The sequence below is a fragment of the Spermophilus citellus genome (assembly GCF_964194105.1).
Source record: "Spermophilus citellus genome assembly, chromosome: 2".
Lineage (NCBI taxonomy): Eukaryota > Metazoa > Chordata > Mammalia > Rodentia > Sciuridae > Spermophilus > Spermophilus citellus.
The window spans coordinates 249995782-250017992 of NC_138183.1; the positions used below are offsets into that span (position 1 = coordinate 249995782).

General features: G+C 59.2%; 1 protein-coding gene across 6 annotated transcripts; it reads right to left on the reverse strand.

The window, feature by feature from the left end:
- Nucleotides 1–1325: 1325 nt before the first annotated feature.
- CDC42BPG (CDC42 binding protein kinase gamma) lies at nucleotides 1326–19980 on the reverse strand. Of its 6 annotated transcripts, none has more exons than XM_081279071.1 (38): nucleotides 19864–19980; nucleotides 19299–19512; nucleotides 16758–16849; nucleotides 16590–16673; nucleotides 15933–16028; nucleotides 15540–15688; nucleotides 14953–15046; nucleotides 14585–14785; nucleotides 14235–14483; nucleotides 13774–13853; nucleotides 12983–13077; nucleotides 12814–12894; nucleotides 12481–12587; nucleotides 12206–12385; nucleotides 11834–11926; nucleotides 11584–11705; nucleotides 11429–11501; nucleotides 11073–11179; nucleotides 10885–10999; nucleotides 10584–10732; nucleotides 10415–10503; nucleotides 10061–10113; nucleotides 9874–9972; nucleotides 9729–9788; nucleotides 9354–9459; nucleotides 8936–9069; nucleotides 8715–8854; nucleotides 8538–8619; nucleotides 7668–7884; nucleotides 6361–6423; nucleotides 5652–6251; nucleotides 4128–4225; nucleotides 3964–4048; nucleotides 3723–3843; nucleotides 3498–3615; nucleotides 3168–3291; nucleotides 2968–3056; nucleotides 1326–1801 (listed from the first exon to the last, which is right to left on the reverse strand). In XM_081279071.1, exons 2-38 carry the CDS (start codon nucleotides 19456–19458, stop codon nucleotides 1745–1747), a joined length of 4662 nt encoding a protein of 1553 aa, XP_081135197.1. In that variant the 5' UTR covers nucleotides 19459–19512; nucleotides 19864–19980; the 3' UTR covers nucleotides 1326–1744. The 6 variants fall into 6 exon arrangements, with proteins under 6 accessions (XP_081135197.1, XP_081135198.1, XP_081135199.1 ...); XM_081279072.1 differs by having other exon boundaries at nucleotides 19887–19952; XM_081279073.1 differs by lacking the exon at nucleotides 19864–19980 and adding an exon at nucleotides 19621–19857.
- Between the last annotated feature and the right edge of the window lie 2231 nt (nucleotides 19981–22211).

Here is a 22211-nt window from a genome sequence, read left to right on the forward strand (position 1 = left end):
CAGAGGGGTGCCCAGGGAAGCCTCCAAGGCTGCCCTCTACTGTTAGAGTCTGTAAACAAGTCAGGATGGCGCCTGGCATTTTGCCAGAGGGAGTGGTTTGTGAAGTCAGGCCAGCGAGCCATTAAGTGTGAAAATTCCTTATTGATTGACTGCTGTATCTAGTTTATGTTAATTAGATAAGCTGTGTGGAATGTACATATACCCCTCTGGTCCTAATATAAACGGCTCCTACTCCTGCTGTATCAATGTACACAAGTTGCCCATCACCACCCCCACCCCCCCCATCCCCCGTTATTTTGCTGCAGCTGGACTGCGGCACTCTACCACCTGCAGTAACTGTGCTCTTGAGGCCTCTGGCTGCCGGCTGAGTTTCACAAAAGGACACAGCCACATACCCGGGATTCACTTCCTGGGCTGCCTTCCTGCTCAGCCATGGCCAGGCCACTACAAGTCTTCCTGCTGGCTGGCCTTGGGACACTGCAGCTCCTAGGAGGGGTCCCTTCACACTGCATGTGCCTTTGTACACCCTCCCTTCAAGACTAAACTCTCACCCTGTTGGAGTATCACCACATTTCTAAAAACAGATAGTCTTTATCTACAAGATGCCCCTCTTCCTCCATCTCCCATCCCCCACTTTACAACCCCTCCCCCCAAGGACAAACCCAGGCCAGCAGCTTACAAAGTTGCCTTTATTGGTTTCCTGCTGCCTCAGAGCATCAGGTCCATCCCTCCCAGGGATGTGGCATTTGAGGAGATAAATACTTATTTTGCCCCCCACGCTTTAGTGGGAGGAGGTTTAATAAAAATAGTAATATAATAATAATGACTATCATCAATAATAAAATGCCCCCTAGGTTCCCCTAATGCAGTTGGTTGAAGCTTCGAGAAAAAGGACCCCTCTTTCTGGGGAGGGCCAAAGTATGCCTGGAAACAGCCCAGTGGCCCCCAACTGGTGTCCATCTCCCACGAGAAGCCTTATAAATACCCTCCCCATCCCGTCCCTTCCTTGGAATTATCTCCCCCCCCCTCCCCGGGCGGATTAGCTGACAGTGTCAATCTTGCTCCCAGTACCACCAAGCCCTTCCCAGAGAAGAGCCCCAGGGTCTGGTTCTCCCCCTCAGCTCCCTCTCCCCTCCTCTTCTTGGTTCCTCCTTTATCCTTCCACTCTCCTCTGGATGCCCTCTCTCACCTTCCAATCCTTATCGTCTCTTCTTCCACTTCCTCTCCCCCTCTGGCCTCTCACCTTCTTCACCTACATCCTGCCTCCTCCTTTTTCTACTCTTTTCTCTGAATCAGAGCCTGTCTGTCCCACCCTGCCCTGAGCAGAGACCCTGACATGCCCCAGCTTCGTCTCAGCTGGTGGCCAGTGTCTACACAAGACCCCTGACCTGCTCCCAGAGACCTCATCCCTCTCCATTCTCCTCACCCTGACTCTTAAAAGCACCCCAGGACTTGCCACTGGAAGGAAGGGCTTTGGCACTGTCACCCTGGGGCACCAGGGCCTTTCCATTCCCAGTGGCCAGCATAGGCTGGGGATGGGAGCCAAGGGGAAAGGCAGGATGAGGGTAGGAGTCAGGATCCTGAGCCCTGGGAACCCAGGCAAGCCTCCTGGGCACTGCCCGCCCAGGCCCTCCCTGAGTCCAATTTCCATGTGTCCGGGACCAGCCGGAGTATGGCATTCCTCAAGCTCTTTGCTCCCTCACATCCTTCTGTCTTGGGGTTGGGGTAGGCCCTGCAGAGTGCATCAAGGGAAGCTCTCTGACTCAGCAGCTGGTGGGAGGCTCCGGGGCCGCTCTGAGACCTAGAGGGAGAAAAGAAGCAGGGAGGAAGGGGCAGGGAAGATTGTCCTCAGCAGGCCAGTGCCTCCCAGAGGCCTCCCTAGGACCCATCACAGGGCCTTGGCAGAAGTTAGATGTGCAGTGTGGCAGGGATGGGAGTAACTGAGTCACTGGAAGAACCTGGAGAACTCCTACTCAACCCTGAGGGAACCCAAAGTCCATCATTCATTCACTCCAATCGGCACCCAGTCAACAAACTGGCTTTACTCTGGGCAGAAGAACTTGGAAACCTGACTCCTACCAGCAAGGAGCCCACAGTCCACTAAAGAGCCTAGGTACCCAGAAGAAAACCAGAACGAGGCAGGATACACAAGGAAAGGGGTGATGGGGTGGCAGTGACCACCTAACCAAGTGGCCAGGAAAACTTCCTCTCCCCTCCAGGATCAGTGGCCAGCCTGGGTGGCCTGGGTGTTAATCAGGTTGAAGACAGAGAAGGACATTCAAAGGAGGAGGGACTGTAGGGGCAAGATCTTGAAAGTACAGAAGAACAAGGCAAGTCTGGGGTTCTGAGTGGCCCTGTGTGACTAGAGAGAGAGAGAGAGAGAGAGAGAGAGAGAGAGAGTGTGTGTGTGTGTGTGTGTGTGTTGGGAGACAGATGGAGAGGTGGCTGGAAGGTGAAAGAAACTGTCTTCCCTGCTTCTACACATTAAATTGCTCCTTCCTGACCTCTCTCCCAAACCAAAGGCTGGGTCTGAAGAATCCCAGGGGCTGACGCTGGAGTTCAGTGGTATTATACTTGCCTAGCTCTGCATTCTGTCCCCAGCCCCAGATTGCCACCACCGACAAAAAAAAAAAAAAAAAAAAAAAAAAAAAGAGAGACCCGAGGACTCTCCCGGGGCACTTCCAATTCTAGGTAACATCACCTCATACGGATCTCACAGTATTACCTCATTTTATAGGTGAGGCAAGCCTAGGGAGATTGGGCTCCACTGGGCAGCTAGAACAGTCAGAGGGGCCTAGGCCCACCTGCCTCCAGGGGCCGAGGCAGATAAGATTCTGCCTGTCTTAGGGTGAGGGCAGGGAAGGGCTCAGCTTGTCCTCTGGCCTCACAACATGGGCGCAGGGCTCAGAGGAAAACAGAATCCTTGACCTTTGGATAGGGGAGGGAAAAGTCCTCCCACTGGCTCACCTGTATCTGGGATGCTGCAGGACTCAGGGATCCCTGGGGGCAAGACACTGATTCGCTGGACAGAGATGTCCAAGGTTTCCTCTTCACTGCTCCAGGAGCAGGATTGGGGAAGAGAACAAAAGTGCCTAGGTCAGATTTGCGGGGTCCAAAGGGTTGGAGATTTGGGTGTGGAGTACGGGAAGCTGCGGGGCTGCCCTTACTGGGGTCTGTGTCTCCAGGGAGGCCGTCACTGCCCATGGACGCAGGGCGCCGCGACGCCTCGGAGAAGCTGTGGGGCCGCTGCGGGCCGGAGCTGCGGGCACCTCGGCCCTTCTCTTCCGGAGCCTGTTAAGGGACAGTGCAGGAGGCTGGCAGCGGGAAGCACAACAGACGGGTTGAACACTCGGCTCCAGGCCAGGTATCAGAGGGATGAGTCACTGGCCTCAGCAGTCAGGTAATCAGAGGCCTGTGATTGGCTCGCGCTCACCCGAGAGCCCGGTGATTGGCTTGGCCCCACTAGGGAGGCTTGTGATTGGCTCCGGAGAACTTACTCGAGGCAAGTCCCGGGCGCTGTGCCTCCCGTCAGTAGGGCCCACGTGCACCAGGTGGTTGAAGTTGGTGGGCGGTGAGATAAGCTTGGAGCGCACAAAAGGGTCCTTCAGCATCTCCCTACGGGCAGAGGGGGCGTAAGGCGCAGGGCTGACAAGCTAGTGCTCGCTCCGCCCCCAATGGTGGAAGGCTCCGCCCAGCAGCGGCCCCGCATCGCGCATGCGCACCTGCGCTGCTGCTGCCGCTGCTCCGGCGAAACACGGAAGAAGAAGCGGCGCTTACTCTTTGTGCGGAACAGCTGGCGCCGGCTGTTGTCGGTGAGGTCGGGGATGTCGAACTCGTCCTTCTCTGAGAGAGAAGCAGAGAGCTGGGGGTGGGCGTGCTCACAAGCCTGCAGGGCTCCGGTCAGCTGCACTCGGGGTCACCCCCCCCACACTTGTTCACCTGTGGACCCCCACGCTCCCTCACCTGCCAGCCGGTTCCTGAGGTAGGTCAGGCGGATCTTCTCGGTGCCATACAGGAAGAGGGAGCCCTCTGGGTTCAGGGGCCGCACCTGAGGCAGTAGGTGCCAGAGTCAGGCCGTGCCCCCAGCCCCACCACGTGCAGCCCCAGGGGTCTGGGCAGGCCTTCACCTTCTTGAGCGGCACCGTCTGGACCCATTCTGCTCTCCTGACGTCAAACACGTCAATGGCGTTCTCACTGAACACTGTCAGATAGGGGGCTGTGTAACCTGCAGGAGGGAAACTGCCTGTACTGTGCAGCCCCAGGCAAGCCAGGAACCTCTCTGAGCTGGATCCCGCCTCCATTCCACGGGAAGACCCTGTGCCCTGCCACAGCACAGGGACTTCCAAGCCCCACTGCAAAGGTCCTTCCCTGAAGACGCAGGCTGCTCCACCCTCTCCCTAAGGAGTGAGGTAACCAGGGAGCCCTTAAGTCTCCCAACAACTCCCAGCAGGTACCACATCACCCCCAACCTGCAGAGGGACTGGAAACCCCAGAGGCATGTAATGGCCAAGGTCACCAGGCTGAAGAGGAGAGCTGGGATTTGGCTCCAGGCAGTTTGGGCCTAACAGCTGAATGTCTGTGCTACACCCAACCTAGGCCCCACCCCAGAATGGCCTTTGGTCATGATGGAAGCTCTGTCCCTCTAATCTAGCCCTTATCCTGTCACTCCAAGGACGCCCCAGACCACCTCAGTGCACATTGCTCCTGACATCCATAGCCCCTAGGGTGTGCTTGCCTGGGCTGGGTGCTGGATGTGGAGGAAGAAACCAGTCCCAACCTATTCTGCAGGCTCCCAGTGCACCAAACCAGTTGAGAAGTAGGAGAAAGGAGCCCAGAAAAGAGGTGGGGGAGCAAAGAGAAGCCGAGGACAGTGACAGGAGAGGGCACGACAGGGAGCCGGAAGGCAATAATGATGATGACAGCAGTCATGGAGTGCCTGTTAGCTCCAGGTCCTGAGGTGCCATTAGGGCTTGACTTAAGAGCTGACCAGGAGCTGGGTGCAGTGGTGCATGCCTATAATCCCAGCAACTTGGAGGTTGAGGCAGGAGAATATAGAGTTCAAAACCAGCCTCAGCAACGGCGAATCGCTAAGCAGCTCAGTGAGACCGTGTCTCTAAATAAAATACAAAATAGGGCTGGTATGTGGCTCAGTGGTTAAGGGGCCCTGAGTTCAATCCTCAGTACCAAACAAACAAACAAAACAGTTGGCCATGGCTGGGCACTGTGGCTCACACCCCTAATCCTAGTATTTTGGGAGTTTGAGGCAGGAGGATCAAGAGTTCAAAGCCAGCTTCAGCAACAGGGAGGCACTAAGCAGCTCAGTGAAACCCTGTCTCTAAATAAAATACAAAAAGGGCTGGAGATGTAGCCCAGTGGTTGAGTGCCCTTGAGTTCAATCCCTGGTACTCCCTCCCTCCCCCCCAAAAAAAAGAGTTAGCCAGGTACAAGTGGAAGGAGGGCAGCACAGCACAGGGAGGAAAAAAGGAGAAATGAAGGACAGAAGAGGAAAATCCCAGGTACAACACCCAGGCAGAACAGGACATGCCAGGCTCTGGCTGCAGTGCCAAGCTCAGGAGGTTGGGCAGAACCCTGTCTTCCTCAATACAGTGCAGTGCCCAACCCCATCCAGCCAGGCCCTCTACTGGCCTTACCCCAGCCTGTGGGTGCTGCTGGCCATAGTAACTCGTGACTGCGTGACTTGCGGCCAGTGCCATCCACGTAGACTCCAGCAGTGGTGAAGAGCAGCAAGAGCTCATTAAGGCTGAGCTCCACAGCACCCAGGGCCTCACCCAGGCCTCCACGGGATGGTGGCAGCTCCTCTGGCACCAAGCCGGCCCCCAGCACCAAGGGTGCAGCCTCGTTGAGCAGAGGGTAGAGGGCGAAGGTACCCGCGGCACCCACACACAGCCGATCACCCAGTAGCCCCAGGCTCTGCACAGATGCAGGTGCCTGAAACTCCCGGATGCGATGCTGCCAGGGCCCTGGTCCCGGGCCCAGCTGGTAGCAGAGCACCTGGCGCTTGATAGCTACACAGAGTACGGGAGTGCGGGCCTGCAGGATGCGCCCGGCTGTCAGCACCTGGCAGCCTCGGGACTCGGGGATCTTGGCACCTGTTGCATCAGTGCTTTCCAGCTCCGAGAGGGCAAAGAGGCGCACGCTAGGGCCACGGCCACACAGCACAACCAGCAGGCCTGCAGAGGGGCTGACAGCCAGCTGCTGCACCCGGCGGCACTCCCCCACCTGGAAGATGTCTGGGGAGTGGGGAAAAAAGCAGGTGGGTGAGAAGCAACCCAGTCCCTATCCTCCTCCACACTCTGGGTCTGGCTCCATCCACCAACCCTGGCCCAACCCTTCATGTACCATTGCTGTGCAGATGGATCACATAGAGCCCCTCCTCTGTGCCCAAGGCAAGCCGCTCCTGGTCTGGGAGGGGAAGAGGGTCAAGGGTCAGAGGGCCAAACCAGATTGGGGAGTCAGGGCATTCGCTTGCCTTGCTGAGTCTCTTGTTTCTTGAGGTGATGGGGGCAAGAATCCTGTTCACTGTCCCCTGAGTGGGCAGGTCACTCCCACAGTCTGGGCTGACTTAAAGGGGAAGGGCCTCCACGACAGGGGTCAGGGGGAGAGCCCACCATCTTGAACTGTGGGATTCTGGGTACATCATGTCACCTTTTGGAACCTCCTTTTCCCCTTACATAAACTAAAGACCTGTAAACAGGTGCTGTGCAGAGGAGATGAAGTAGTGCGGGACAAGCACCAAGCACAACCCCTTGCCAAGGAACAACCTCAATCTCTGGCTCCACAGTCTCTCCTGTGGCTTCTACCCTAAGTGACTTGCATGGCTCGAGCTGGCTCAGGACCTCGGCTGCTGGGGAAGCCAAAGATCTCTGCTTCACACCTGCTGAGGCCAGGCTCCCAGCTAAACCCAAGTGAATCTGGCAGCTCCACACTGGAGACATTGCGAGGCTTCAGGTGGTTCTGTGGCTCTTCCATGATCACCCATCAGCAGGCAGGACAACCAGGACTGGGACCCTCATTTATCTTTTTTCCCCCCCAGTAGTGGGGATGGAAGCCAGTGGTGGTCCTACTGAGCTACATCCCAGTCATTTTTATTTTAAGACACAGTCTTGCTAAGTTGCCCAGGCTGGCTTTGAACTTGTGATTTTTTTTTTTTTTTTTTGCAGGGGGTGGGAGGGATACTGTACTGGGTATTGAACCCAGGAGTATTTTACTACTGATCTATATGACCAGCCTTTTTAATTTTTTTTTTTTTAATATAGTCCTGCTAAGTTCCTGAGGGTCTTGCTAAATTGCTGAGACTGGCCTTGAATTCGAGATCCTCCTGAGTCACTGTGATTACAGGAGTGCACCACCATTCCTGGCTCATTTGTCAATTTCTAAAGCCTTTGCTCCTCCAATCGAGATTCTTCTAGTAAAAGCCGAAACTGAGGCACAGAGAAATGGAGTAGCAAGAAGCCAGGTCCCCTGGCCCCTGGCTCTTCACATATCTGTGCCCACAGGCAGATTGAGAGTGTGTGTGTGCAGGGTGGAATCTGTAGCTCTTAGAAAGGCCACTGACAGTGGCCTTAATGACAATCTGGGCCAGCCCCTCCCTGCAGGCCTGGACTTTCTCCCCAACCTGCTTAGAGTTCCCTCAGCAAGAGGCTCACCGATGACAGCGGCGCAGAATGTGTGGGGCAGGAGTGGCAGCCCGTTGTCGTAGGCCTCCTTGAGTGTGTACACAGGCCGGGGCCTTGGCCGTGTGTCCAGCAGCAGCCGCTGCAGCTCACCCAGCACCTGCAGCCAGCGCTCCCGCTCCCCCTCGCTCTCAGCCAGTAGCAGCACGGTGCAGGTGGTCGGTGGCACTGTTAGCTGGGAGGCCGTCACCTGTAGGTGGTAACCCAGGCCACAGGGCTGCAGGACAAGACCCATCCTGCCCTCCTCCCTCCACTCCTTCACCAGCCGAGGACTGTGCGCTTGCTGGGTGCAGTGCTAAGCACAGGACAGCAGAGGATAAGCCAGACAGTACGGTCAGGCAGGCACTCAGCTGGCCCCAGGGCCACAGGGGGAAGGACAGGCATTGTGCAAATACAAAGTAGGGCCCTACCCAGGCCCAGGGGAGAAGCAGCTAACCAGGAGTTGGTCAACATGGTGAGCTCAGGCCTGGGGCTGGCAAGTCCGCACAGGGGAAGAGAATATGAAGAACCAAAGAGGGGGCATGCATGAGCACAAGGCACTTTGGGAACTGGAGAGGTACCGTGTGGCTGGAGCAGAGAGGTGACAGGATAGAGGGTTGGGGAGGTCTGTGGGGTCAGATCCATGGGGACAAAGGCCCCAGCCTCAGAGCCCCCTGAGGGCAATGGGAAGCTATACAAGGGCCCTAAGCAAGGCAGGACAAGGCCAGGTTCCCGCAAGGCAGCCCAGGAGCCTGTGTAGCCATTCACAAGGAGACAAACTGGACTGACCAAGGGGGCAGCTATGGCCAGAGTGGGGACGGCAAGGTGGACAGTGGTTGAATCCACCCTGTCCTAAGTACTCACCCTAAAGATGCGTGGCAGGTCCCTGGATTGGGCATGGATAACATCTGGGGCCAGGACTGGAGTGGCTGAGAACTGGGGATCCCTGGGAGGGGCATGGAGCAGGTCAGAGATTGCACTATCCCTGGCTGCCCACCTCACCCAGTAGTCACTTACCCTGTCCCACTGCCCGGCACCTACCTTAGGTCCAAGGCCTGCAGGAGGGCCCCACTGGCAGGGCTGACCCTTGGATCAGGTGCATCAAACAGCAGTAGGCGTGAGTCACTGAGGGCAGCATATACCCGCTGCCAGCCCCGCCGGACGCCCGAGGGCCGCGGCACCTTTGGGAAGTAAGCATGGGAGGGCTGCGCGTGTCCTCAGCCCCTGTGCCCATCTTCCCTCTCCCCCAAGCCCCAGCTCACCGACAGGAAGCCCTCATAGGCAGTGCCCGTGCCTGTCTCAGGGTGCACTCCCAGGGCTGTGCGGAGGAGTTCAGGGGGCACAGGGCAGGGTGGGGCCTGGGGGGCGCAGGTTGAATGACAGAAGTAGCCACAGGCTGCAGGGGAAGCAGAGGAATAGGATGGTGTGAGGCTGGGTGGTGACAGCCCAGACCCAGGATTTGGGCCTTCCTAGCCCCCGTTCCCTTGAGGCCACAGTGGCACCTCAACTACCACCAACTGCCCATCAAATGAGAAAAGAAAAACTTGAGTGGTGGGAAATTTGACCAGGAAGCACCAGTGACCCTTGTTGGAGACAAAGAGCCTGGGGGTTTCAGGGTCACATCCCTCGGGCCTGGGGCCTAGCAGGGGAAATGGGTGAGTATGGAGTATGGGTTCTCACCATCACAGGCCAGGCCCTGGCGGCCCAGGCCCAGCATCAGTGAGGTGCAGCGGAGACACTTGGTAGGGGACGAGAAGTTCCGGAGACGCAGTGCGTGTGAGCCAGGCTGCAGAGGAGGGACATGCCATCACCCATGCCTGCCACGCCCAGGGCTGGCTGTATAACCATCTGAGGTGTCAGGCAGGCAGACAAGGATTAACAGTGTCACAGTGCCCACTCTGAAGCCCAGGGGGATTATGGCAGTGCATTTGGCTACTGCCGCCACCACAAGCGCGGTCTGCCTGTGGTGATGTCTGTGAAGAGTCCCAACATGTGCATGGAGAGTGGCAGAATGGATTGGAGTCCCCATCCCACTTTGCCCCTCAAAGCACTGACCTTGGCAGGAGGAACTTCTGCAGGGGCAGTGGTGGCAGCAGGTGCTCTGGGGAACACAGCCTGTAGGAGGGACCTGAGTAGGTGAGACAGGCATGGGGCAGGGACATGGCCCAGCCTCCACTTAATGGAATCCCCCCGTCCTCACCCCCATGCGCAGGCTGCGGCGGCCCTCCGGCTTCAGCTCTGGCTCCACCCCAGGCCTTGGGGCCTCTCCTGAGATGCCAGTGTCCTTGGCTGAGTCCTTCTGGGGATGGGAGAGGGAGGGACAATAGTCACGGCCTCTGCCTCTCCCTAGGACTCCTGCTCAGCCAGTCCCTCTATCTGGTTCTCACCTCTGCGTTCCAGAAGGACAGGAAGGGGATGAGGGAGTTTGAGGGCTTGGTATCTGCAAATAGAGAGCATGGGTCACTGGAGGTGGGATTCCAGGCCTGAGGAAACAGAGGCAGCAATGGGGGAATCTCAACTCCCAGCTTCGTCAGCAGGGAAATGGCCATAGGCCAGGAGGGAGGGGAGATGGCACACAGCAGGTGCTCAGTAAGTACTGGGTAACAGATGTTGGGCTTAGTTGCTGAGTGTGGGCAGACTTCTCTCTCCACAGCCCATCCAGGCTGTCATGGGAGCCTCCTAGTGACCATGAGGTCAGGGTGGGGGATTGGCTCCCAGGCAGGTGTGCTGTGGCCACTCACCACCTGGCCCGCGGGCCCGCAGCTCCTCCCGCAGGGCAGCCAGCTCCTGCTGCAGGGCTCCGCTCTGCTTCTCAGCCTCCTGCAGGCGTCTGGGGGGAAGCGGGAAAAGGCTTACCTCAGGCCTCCACGTGGGGCCCTGGCCCCCAACCCTGCCTGCCACTGGCCTCACTTCTCAGACTGCAGCTGGGCCTCCTGCACCTGTGTCAGCTGCTCCTGCAGATTCTGCTTGGCACGGATCTCAGCCTCCAGTGCTGACTGCAGCTCCAGCCGGGCAGAGGCCTCCATCTTTTGTAGCCGGCGTGCCTTCCACTGGTGGTCCTGGTGGCCACAGGGCAGCCTATAAGATGCCCTCTGGGCTTGGCTGCCTTAGAACTCCCTCTCACCAGACCACATGCTGCCTGTGCCACCTAGTCAGGTCCAAAGCCCTGGTTCTGCCACTCCCACCCCCACAGTGCAAATCTGGGGCTCACCAGAGGCCGGGTAGGGAGCGTTTGGGTGCCCACATTCCGCAAGGATTCCAGCTCTTCAGCCATCTTGGTGGCCAGGGCCTGCAGGTAGCCTCTAGAGACCTTCTCATCATTCACCCTGATTGGGAAGGGCTCAAGGTCATGGCCTGGGCCCTCAGCCCACCTGGGACCCACCCGGCCTTGGTACCCACCAGCTGAGGATGTCTGCGATTTGGGCCTCCCAGTTGCTCTCGGTCTCCCGCCGCTCTCCCTCCAGCCGCTGCTTGCTCTGCAGCTCCTGTTCCAGCTCTTCTGCCAGCTGGTGCCAGGTGGAAGATGGCCTCAGTCCTCAGGAGGCCTAGCAGCCCTGGCTCTCTGCCAGCTCCCTAACCCCTGCCAGTCTCCTGACAGATGTCCCCACCACCCTGAAGACCATCTTTGTTCACCCTTCTCGCTTGCTACAGCATGCCCACCAGCCGCATCGCTGGCAGCTCTGCCCACCTACCCCACCAACACTCGCCCTGTCCTGCCTGTCAGTCGCCCAGTCCTCTCTGTCCACCCTGCTCACCCGCTCTTGCTCCCGGCTCAGTCGCTGGTTCTCCTCCTGCAGCCGGCACAGGGCCTCGTCCTTCTCTCCAGGCCTGGCGAGGAAAAGGCAGAGGTGGTGGTGACACCCAGCGAGGCCCGGGCCAGCCCTTCCCACCGTCCCTGCTGCCTGCTCACCCACGGCTGCGGGCCTGTTTCAGCTGTTCCTGCAAGGCTGCCACCTCCTTCCTCAGCTGGGCCTCCTGAGGTCCACCTTCAGGCAGGCCTGTGCCGTTGGTCTCAGAGGCTGTGTGGACAGTCTTGAGGATGTGGAGGGGGGGTCAGGTAAGGCGGGCCCAAGCGGCCATGGCCCACTCCACCACAGGACAGGGGCTTGGTCAGGGACCCTGGTGGGAGGGCCTCTGGCCAGGGGTAGAAGCCTCACTACCTTGGCTGGGGAAGACTTCTTCTCAAGACTTCGCTCCCATTGTCCCTGGAGCTGTGCCACCTCCTGGCGCAGGGTAGCCACCTGGCCTTCCAGCTGTGAGGGGGTGCAATCAGGCCCATGCTGGCCTTGCCACCCAAATCCCTCTACCCCAACTTGACAGATTCCCAGGCTCTGCCAGACACAGTGAGCTGGAGGAGGAAGTGGGTTCCCAGACACCCTTCCCCACCATGGTGCCCTGGCTCAGCTTCCACCAGCCACATGTGGGACACAGAGGCATATGGTATTCCCAGCTCCTTGAACCAGGCTCTGCAGGCTTCCTCCTGAACACAGGCACAGGGCCCATTGCTGTTCCCTCCCGCTCCCATCACCCACCTCCCTTTGGGCATCCCAGGCTTCCTCTAGCTGGGAGCTCAAGGCTTGGATCCGGCTGGCTGAGGCCGCCTCTCTCTCCTGGGCTTCCTGCAGCTGCTGCAGCAACTCCTCCTGCCGGCCCTGGACTCTGCGCAGCTCCTGACCCTGCACCTGCAGCCCTTCCTGAGCCTCAGTCAGCTCCTAGGGAGCCAGGGATGGGGAGCACGAGGTCAAGTCAGGGCACAGACCTCTGTAGTATGAGCCCAGGCCACTCATCCCCCTCACTCGGCTCTCACCTGCTGGAGCCGATCTTTCTCCTGCCACAGGTCACCGTCTTGGCTTAGGCTACCAGCAGGAGCCCCATCCATCTGGGACAAGTGGGCCTTGCTGTCTCTTAGCATCTCTGCAGGAACAGTCACTGACACCCACATGTACTGACCTCCCCAGCCTCAGGGTCCACCACAGGATCTCACGGAACCTTCCCCGCAGCCCAGGGGGTGGGTCTCCCAGGCATATTTTCCACACAGAGGCTCAGAGCCTCTCCTCCAAGACCATATGGCATGGGCAGAGCAGGTGCAGGATGGGGATACAGGGAGGACACGGCCTGTGCTGGGAAGGGGGAGCAATACCTGCCAGCCTCCCCTGCAGAGTTTGCACTTCTGTCCGCAGCCGTGCCAGCTCCTGGTGGTCTGAGCGGCCGTGCAGGGCCTCTGGCAGGGAGGGCCCACAGTGAGCAGCTTGTCCTGCAGCAGCAGCCCCCAGGGCTGGAACCCTCAGCCTGACCCAGCTGCCCCTTACCTTGGTGCTTCCAGCCCAGCTCCACCTTCTCCTGCTCCAAATGGCAGAACTTCTCCAGGGCAGTCCCAGGTTCAGATTTGCTCTCAGAAGCGGAACTAGAGGAGGACAGGGCAACTCGTACCAGAAACTTCACCCTCAAGAACCAGGAGACCCAAAGCCTCCTCCATCCTCCTGCTTTCATTCATCCTAGAAATACCCACTGAATGCCAGCTCCATTCCCAGGACTGGGCTCTGTGCCAGCGAGAGAGAGAGAGAGATCAACCCAGGCTTTCAGGAGACCCTGGGCCATCCTGGCCCTCACAAGCAAGGTGACCTGGACAGTCATTTATCTGAGCCTCAGTTTTCACACGGCAAAATGGAGGCCCAGGTAAGATGGGCCCACTGGCCCCACACCCAGCACACAGTGGGTCTTCAGCATGTACTGCTCAAAGCACTCCTCCCATCTCACGGCACTGTACACTGGGCCCTCGCTTTAGTCTTGGGCCAGCCCCAGAAATGGACAATCTCCCATCCATTTTACAGAGGTACAAATTGATGCTCAGGAGAAGCAGGAGCCCTCCAAACTGCAAGTCTCTCCTCTGAGTCCGATGTTTTTCAAGCCTGCCATGTAGGGCATCACGAAGGCCACATGCTGGCATGTGGCTGCAGGATATGGGCATGGCTTTGCCTGGACCCTAAGGATGTGAGGCTCACTGCCACATGCTGGTTCTGGGAAGTCATTCCAGCCCTTTCTCAGGCTCTTGATGAACAATGCCCCCAGCTTCCCAGCAGGTGTGTGATGATAGACTCACCGGCTGGAGGTATAGGTGAAGCCCACAAAGGGCAGGTGGTGGCCTGAGAAGGCCCCATGGGAGGGTGGTGGCAGGGTACCCTGCAAGAGAGGGAAGGAGAATCAGAACCAGCAGGCACAACTCCAGGCTGACGCTCAAGAACCAGGAGACCCCAGAAACGGGCATGTCAACCTCTTCCTGCTCAGACACGAACCCAGGGGGACAAAACCAATCACATCTCCCATAAGTCCTTGAGGCTGTGGTGTTCAGGGGCTGCTGGGAGTTCTCTTCTGGTTAACAGGAAGACCCGGCTTTCATGTGGTACATCCACCTCAGTGCAGGAGAGCCACCAGGTGAACCCTAACTCTCATGAGCCCCCAAAGGCCTCACCCAGGCCAGCAACTGTTTAGGGAACCTCTGGGGAGTCTCCCAGCCCTCATAGGGCAGGGCAGCCCCCTCCTGCAGTGGCATGTGCCACTCACTGGATGGTTGAGAGTGTCGTCATCCACGTCAAAGTTGGAGGTGTCCATAGGCCCTCGAAGCTCAGGGATATAGGGGGCAGTGCTGTTCGCCAGGCGCTCCCAGTCCACGCCTTGGAAGAAGGGGTGGTTCCGGAAGTCATCCAGCCCGCCACGACCCAGCCGCTCCTCCTGGCGGCACAGCAGCCGGCGGATCAGGTCTTGGGCACTGGCTGGCACATCAGGCACATCTGAGGGGAACTGCAGGTGGTCCTGTGGGCCAGAGCAGGCGCCAGGCAGGTCAGGCCAGGGGCCCACCTTGGCCTGCAGCTGTTCCACTGTCTCCCCAGAATCCCAGGGTCCAGTGGCCAGACCTCATGGTTCATGATCTTGCCATAGGTTTCCACCAGGGATTCAGCATAGAAAGGTGTTTCCCCGAAGAGCAGCTCGTAGGCGCAGACTCCCAGGGACCACCAGTCGCACTGCGGGCCGTAGTGGCCCTTGCCCTCCTCCATGGCCTGTAGGATCTCAGGGGAGATGTAGTCTGGTGTCCCCACTGCCACCGATGAATCCACCTGTGGGTGTTGGTGTCAGATGCTATGAGGATACTTCCAGCTTGGCTGGGCCTGCTAGGCCCTTACCCGGGCCTGGGGCCACACTCCCCAGAGGCGGGCTGCCCTGGTGCCCCCTGTTCCCCTGAGAATTTGACCCCTCCAGTTCCCACTCTGGGCGTGGTCCTTACCATGCCACTGTTGTTGAGACGCAGGCAGGAGCCGAAGTCAGCCAGGCGGATGTGCCCGTTCATGTCCAGAAGGACATTGTCTGGCTTGACATCCCTGGAGGGGGACAGGGAGCGTGAGGGATGGCTCCATGTGGATGCCCATTTAAGGCATGTGTCCAGGTGCCACCTGCTCTACCCACGTGTGTTCCTGAGGGCACTCATGAGCCTAGTGTGTGCGTGCATGCAAGAAGAGAGAAGGCTGGTGGCCAGGAGGAAGATGGTGGTCACCTTGGGGAAAAGTCCCACAAGAATGGCCCTGGGACAAGCTGCAGGGGATGCAGGGCTACCTGCAGACCTGACCACCCCTTGCAGACCTCAGCTCTACCACCCGCTAGCTGGGTCATCTTGAACTGAGGGCTTGCCTGTGCTTAGCTATGGCTTCTTTCACTGTGAAAGGGACACACTGCATCCCCACCTCAGAGGGCTTTTTGGAAGGAGGAGTCAAGAGAAACTTACAAAGTACCCTGCACAGAGCTGGGTACATGGCAATGCCATACCCCAGCATTCACCAGGGACTGGCCGGGCAGCGGGGGCCTTGAGGGCCTTACCTGTGGACATAGCCCAGCTGGTGCAGTGAGTGGATGGCCAGCACCATCTCAGCCAGGTAGAACTGAGCAAGCTCAGGGGGAAGGCGGTCCTCAAAGCGGCTCAGCAGCGTGAGGAGGTCCCCACCAGCATAGTAGTCCATCACCAAGTACTGCCCAAAGTGCAGGGAGAATGAGAATAGGAGGAGCGGCCCCCTGGGGCACTGGGAAGGCAGGGCCTGGCCTCCAGAGAGCTCAGGGGTGGCCAGCTCCCAGCCAGACTCAGCAGGAGGCTCTAAGCCCAGGAACTGGTGAGAAGAGGCTGCCTCCTGGTCTGAGTGGGACCCAGTGCCCTGGCCCCCAAGGGGCTTCTCCTTGTCCCCAGGCAAGATCTGCCCCCACTCCCAAGTGTCCTACCAGGTACTCCTCGTCCTGGAAGGCATAGTGCAGAGCAGTCACCCAGCGGCTGTCCCCCTTCACCAGAACGTCCCGCTCCTCCCGGAAACAGGCGGTCTGTAACAGGTTTGGGGGAGCAGAGAGCAGTTAGGATCAGAGCCTAGGAAAGACCCTTATCAGTTCGGGGGATGGTGAAGGACTCATAAGCCTCGGGGCTGAGATTGAGGGTACAGCTCTGCTCTGCCCCAGGCTGACCTTGGATGAGCCAAACCCATGCTTTAAGGCTCTGGGCCTCTGTTACGTACAGAAAGTGGGAACAACTCTTCCCACTCTTCAGAAAGGTTTACTGTGCCAGGCTAGGTAGCCCACGCCTGCTATCCCAGCAACTCAGGAGGCTGAGGCAGGAGGATCGCAAGTACAAGGCCAGCCTCAGCAACTTGGCAAGGCCCTGAGCAACTTGGTGAGACCCTATCTCAAAATAAAAAGGGCTGGGGATGTGACTCAGGCTTATTGTGAGGAAGGGACATGAGATGGGTGGCTGTCGAGGATGGAATCCTTTGTCGGCTTGGCAGCCAGGTCCTGCCCTGCCCCTTCCCCTGAGTGCCTCGCGGGTCTTGCTGGCAGCACACGCTTCCTCTGCCCATCTGTAGGTTTCCCGAGACCAGAGCCCACACTGACCTCGGCCCTCTTCAGCATCTCCCATTTGTGCAGCATTTTCATGGCAAAAATCTGCCCACTGTCCCTCTGCCTCACCACAGCAACCTGAGGACACAGGGAGAAGTGGGGTCAGCCAGGTCAGGTGCAGATCCCCTGTCCCCTCCTACCCACCCCAGGCCCTTTGCTCACCTCCCCAAAGGCCCCTCGGCCGATCACCTTCAGGATCTCAAAGTCATCTCGCTGTAGACGGAGTTCTTTCACCTTGGTTACAAAGGGACTGGCTGAGGGGACAGAGCAGGTAGCTCAGTGAGCTGTGAGAGGGCCAGCTTCCTCTCTCACCTTGGGAAAGCTGGGAGGTGCCACTCCCATGAGGCTAGGGCAGGGAGGACCTTCCCAGGGACAGCCAAGGGGCTGATAGGACCGGGAGCCCCTGCAGCATTGACCAGGAAGCTGCAGGGGCAGGTCCTGGCTCAGCAGACTCCACCTGGCCCCCACCTCCCTGACTCCAGGCAGCCTCCATCCCTGACAGGACATGTAATCCTCCCAGCCTGGGGCCTAACCCTGGTCGGCCAGGTCACCCTGGGGAGGATGAGGACACCATTCCCACCCCCGGCTCACAGTTCTTGGCCCCTAACAGGGTCAGCCAGGGGCCTGTATTGGGAAACTGGACAAGTGACATTCCTTGTCCCCAGAGAGGCTTCTCTACCATTCAGGAACTGTGAGCCAGGGTCTAGGGTCCCTGTAGGTGCAGAAGTACTTGGCTGAGGTGAGGTGGGGCAGCCTGGAGGGCAGGGAGGGTTCTGCGAGGTTATCCCCAGTGGGGCTCCCTGGTCTGGAGACATAAATACCAGTCGTCTCAGGTGCTCACAAGACTCAAAAACAGGTCCACAAACCCCTTCCTGGCACCTGAGGGTCCCCTCCAGGCTGACCAGCCCTGCTGAGCTCGCACTCAGGGTCCCCTCCAGGCTGACCAGCCCTGCTGCTCTAAGTCCTCTCTCTCTCTCTGGATGGGGCTTGTGGCTGGCCAAGAGCCTCCCCCTGTGTCACAGTCTCTGATAGCTCCAAGAGGGACATCTCCAGTCACTCCTAGGCCCTCTCCAGGCCACAGGCCCGGGGCCAGGGGGATTGGGTCTTTGGAACAGAGGGAGGGAAGCAGGAGCAACCAGTCAGGATTGGGGGCAGCTGCGGTCTGGCGCCCTGCCTCAGTTTCCCCCTGCCAGGAGGTGAACTCCCTGCCAGCTGGGCGGGCCTGTGGGTGGGACGGAGAGCTGCTCCACAGGTTTATCAGGCAGAACCCCCGCAGTGGGGGTGGTGTGGAAACCTCATTACAGAAATTAATTGTCTCTTTCCCAGGTCTGTGCATGGAGCTAGGGAGGAGCCGCCACAGGCCTCCAAGGGGGAACGGAGGCCAGGGCAGTTCCCCGCCAGCCAGATGGGCCAAGGCTTGGGGTCCAGAACCGGGAGGACCCACACCCCCAGGACAGGAGGCTCAGTGCCCCAGCCTTGCCACAGGGGATGGGGGCTCTGGGCAGGAGCAGGAGCAAGTTAGGGCAGGAGAGGAGTGAGTCACGCCCTTGGAGTTACCTCGGGAGATGTCAACAGACAGGCCCCCACGCTAGGGTCCTAGGCAGAGATGCCAGGCGCAGGTTAGGGAGGAGCACACGCGTGTGTGCAAACACACACACGTGGGTGTGGGCATTATGGGGGAGGGGTGCGTGATGACAACACAGTCAGAAACACTAGCATAATATGCGCGAGTCCTGGGTAGACCAGCAGGCAACAGGGGCAGGGCCCCGACTGCCCCCACCCCAGATGCAAGGAGCAAGTCTAGGTGGCAGGCCTCCGACAGTACCAGGTGGAACCTTGTGCCTGTCCACAGCTCAGGAGCGCCAGGAACGCTAGTCACCCACTGGGCAAACACCCCACCTCACCCCACCCTCCAGGCTGGGTTCCCATGTCCTGGCCAGGTGTGACCAGGGAACCCTCCGGCTGGCGCCAGTGCCCACGCTGGGTTCAGGGTCACCCCCTTGCCAGCCACTCCCAGTAATTCAGATGAGTCAACCAGGAAAGGGCGCAGACCCACCTCCAGCCAGGTACCCCTCTCTAGACCTCAGGAATGGACCTCAGGAAGCACATCGCACATAGGGGGAGTCCAGGCTGGGTGGACTGTGTGCAGGGTGTGGGGTGTCTGCCAATATGAGCACCTACAGGTCTGTGAATGTGTAGGACAGTCAGAGGGATCCAGGTGTTCCACGGCACGGCAGGCAGGGCTCCCTGGGTCCCTTCATGAGCAGCATGTGTCTCAATGTGCGGGTGAGGAATGAGGGAGACTGAGAAAGCCTGTGTGTCTGTGTGACACGCAGAGGGGTCCTGGCTGGGGCAGGAATCTTGTACATAAGGTTGAGGAGAGTGTGTATTAGGTACATACGTCTGCGGTCTACAGCTGGGGACAAGTTTGTGTGTGACTGTGTTAAGTACGTGTTGTGTATTTGCTGAGGTCTGGGAGTGGGAACCAGCGTGTGTGAGTGACGTTGAGGTGTGCAGGTGAGTCAGTTGGTCAGCCCTGGGGTCCGGGGACACGTGTTAGAGCCAAGTGCGGGGATGGGGAGAGTCTTCAAGGGAAGTCTCTAGGGTGTGCGGTACTGCGGGAGGGCATGAGGAGGTGGAATACGCGGGGGGTCCCTAGGGCAGCTCGTCCACCCTCCACCCCGTGCCGCCCAGGCTACTCACCCCAGCTCAGGAACTGCGCCACATTGCGCTCCCGACGCAGGGGGGCGCTGCTGAGCTCGTGGTGCAGCCCCAGCAGCAGATCCAGGAGGCCGTCGAGCCCCGGGCCGCCTCCGGCCTCACCCCGCGCCAGCTGCTCCAGCGCGCGTAGCCTCTGCTCCATGGCCGCGGCTGGAGCCCCGTGCCCGGACTAGAGCCAGGCCGTCGGCATGCCCGCCTGTCGGTGGATCGATCCGTCCGTGCGTCCGTCGGTCCGCGCGGCCTCCCCCCGCCCTCCCGCCCTCCCCGCTGTCACCTTCCTCCGCCGCCGCCCGCGCACCCTCACCTGGGCGCCGCGCCCCGCCCTCCTCCCCGCCCCCCGACGGACGGGCAGGTGCGCGCCGGCCAATGGGAGCTGCGGCTGAAGGCGAAGGTGGGAGGGTGGAGGCGCGCGGGGCGGGGCCAGCTCCCGGCCAGGAAGTGGGGGGGGGGCGGACCGTGAAAAGCAACTCCTGAGCGGGGCGGGGAGGGGGTTCGTTGGGGTCGAAACGACCGCCGTACCCCTGCGCGGCCCCAGACCCAGCCCCACCTGCTCCCTCGCCCGGCCCTAACCTAGATGGTGCCTGCCCAGGTCACTACAACTTCCTCGCGCCCTGGGCAGCGGCCGCCTCCCCTTTGGCCCAGGGAGAGGGGCTGGGGACGGCCGCGGCCCCGGAGCCGGATGGGAGTTGTAGTTCGCTCTCTCCCGGGTTTGCCCGCTGCGCTTGGCAGCACTCCCTCACCCCACCCCAAATTTCTGATCATACTTTTTTTTTTTTTTTTAATCGTGAGAAGTGACATGAGAGGGAGATCGGATAGGTTTGGTCACACCCATTTGGCAGATGAGCACACTGAGGCTTGGGAGGAGGAAGGTGAATGAGGGTCGAGTGTGAGGGGACTCCGAAGCTAGACCCCAGTGTGGCCTGACCTGGCACCTCCACCACAGGCTTGCTGAGCAGGGCCTGCGGCCCGACTTGGAATGTGGAGGGCAGGAAAGGTCCGAGATGTCTGGAGCAGGCCCCGGCGGGGGGAAGGGGCCCACTCTGTCTAATGCTGTTTCTCACTTCTGCCCAGCTGTGACCAGCTGGCCTGGACCCGAAGCCATGGGGAGGGCATTTTAGTCACTTTAGACAAACATTCTTTCATTAGAAGACCTGTTTGATAGTTTCCTTCACCTTTCAGACTAGGGAGCTCCTTGGGATGGGACAGGGTGGGTTTCCCCGTGTTGGGGGAGGGACGCTCTGTCATGTCTGCCAAACGGAGCTGGACACCTCTGGCTGCAGGCTGGGTCTTCTCGACACAGCGGGTGTTTAATGTGATCTTCGTGGACATGATGCCTTGGGGCCTCCTAGGGCTCACAATGTGTGAAATGGAAGAAAAATTGGGGTGCTTCTCGAATTCGTCAGGTTGGGAAGAGGAGCCAGGATTCAAACTCAAATCTGGGGATCTTCATCACTGCATCTGGGTCTCCTGGAAGGGTAGGGACGGAATTTGGACGGTTTGATTGAGGCCTTCTGGCTCTCGCCTAAGGGATTTTGAACCTTCTTCGGGACCAGCTCGGGTGGGGCGTAAGAGAGAACGTAAGAGGGGGCCACGTGGGGGCGCCAGAGACCAGGGGAGGGGCAGGCGCTCTGCGGGAACCAAGTTCTCAGCCAGAGTTAGGGGGCAGGTAAGGGGTCCTGGGCAGTAAGACGGACTTCTCTGCTACCCGTACTCCACCGCAGACTGGACATCCTAATTCCCCATCCCAACACAGCCCAGCGGTGGGTATTCAAGGGCCAGCTGGCCCGGCCTCTAGGTCCTGGCTTCTTCCCTGTGTAACTCTGGGCTCTTCCCTTAACCTCTCTGAATGCTGAATTCTCAGAAAAACCCGTGCCCCACACTACAAGGGGAGCTGAGTCCTGGGGCCTAGCTGTGTGGGGCAGGACTGGAACCGGCACTAGGTACTCCCTGCCTCTTGGGCACTTTCAGGTATTTGCTTTCTTTTTGGTTGTGTTCTTCTTGTCACAGTATTTTGCAAGCCTGTTTCCTTACCTGTTAAAAGGGGTTGCAGTTGCCTGCTCACCCTTCGCAGTGCTGGTGCCGAAGATCCTGAAAGGCTCACTCTGCCTGCCCGGTCCAGCCCCAACAGGTGGCCAGGCCTCCTTGGCCCTCACAGTCAGAAACAGTGCCTGGACATGACCTCACTTTGTCCCAGCAGCTCTGTTCTCTGATCCTTTGTGAGCCAGGCCCCCAGGGCCACAGAGGTCTGGCCTTGCTCCCCGCAGAGCCCTGCATGCCAGGAGGCCCATGGCCAGCTCAGAAGGGGTCAGTGAATGAATGAGTCCCTCCACCCCAGAACCTGGCCCCCAGCAGGTCTGAGCCATCAGGCCACTGTCTTTCTTTTCCCTCTTCCCAAAGTGTCCTCATTCAAACGCGTCCTTCATGGCCACTGTTTCCCAGAGGCTGAGGACAGTAGGAGACGTCTGCTGCCCTCACCTACCTCCTAAGCCCCTTTGGTATGGAGGTGCCGGCACCAGCCCTCCCCCAGCCTTCGGGCAGAGGTCATGATGATAACACCTTGCATTCTTAGGTGCTTCTTAGCATTTCAAAGTGACTTCAGATCTCTTATCTCCACAAGAGCCCAGCCAGGAGAGTTCTGATTACACTCCTTCACAGATTAGCGCCAGTGCCAGCCCTGGGCTCCTGCCCTCAGTCCACACCCTGCCTGCGTGCCTGGGTTCCCTGCTTAGGTCAGTGCCTGGCAGTAGACGGGTACTGTATGGTGCCCAAGTGCTGGGGCCAGGGGACAGGGAAAGGCCAGACCAAGTGGACTTTGCATAGGCTTCTGCAAACAGCCTTCGATGGAGAAAAGAGATCGATTCAGCAATCCAGGCCCAGCAGAAAGAGAAGTTTCCG

Bases quoted from the DNA above. Each gene is read 5' to 3' on its own strand.
- CDC42BPG (XM_081279071.1), bottom strand. From the start codon at position 19,458: ATGGAGCAGAGGCTACGCGCGCTGGAGCAGCTGGCGCGGGGTGAGGCC. The intron at 15,047-15,539 runs GTAAGGCCCTCA...GTCCCCCTCCAG, and splicing joins CAGCTGGGCTATGTCCACAG to GGATGTCAAGCCAGACAATG. The intron at 11,502-11,583 runs GTGAGCAGGCAG...TTTCCTCGCCAG, and splicing joins AAACAGGCCCGCAGCCGTGG to GCCTGGAGAGAAGGACGAGG.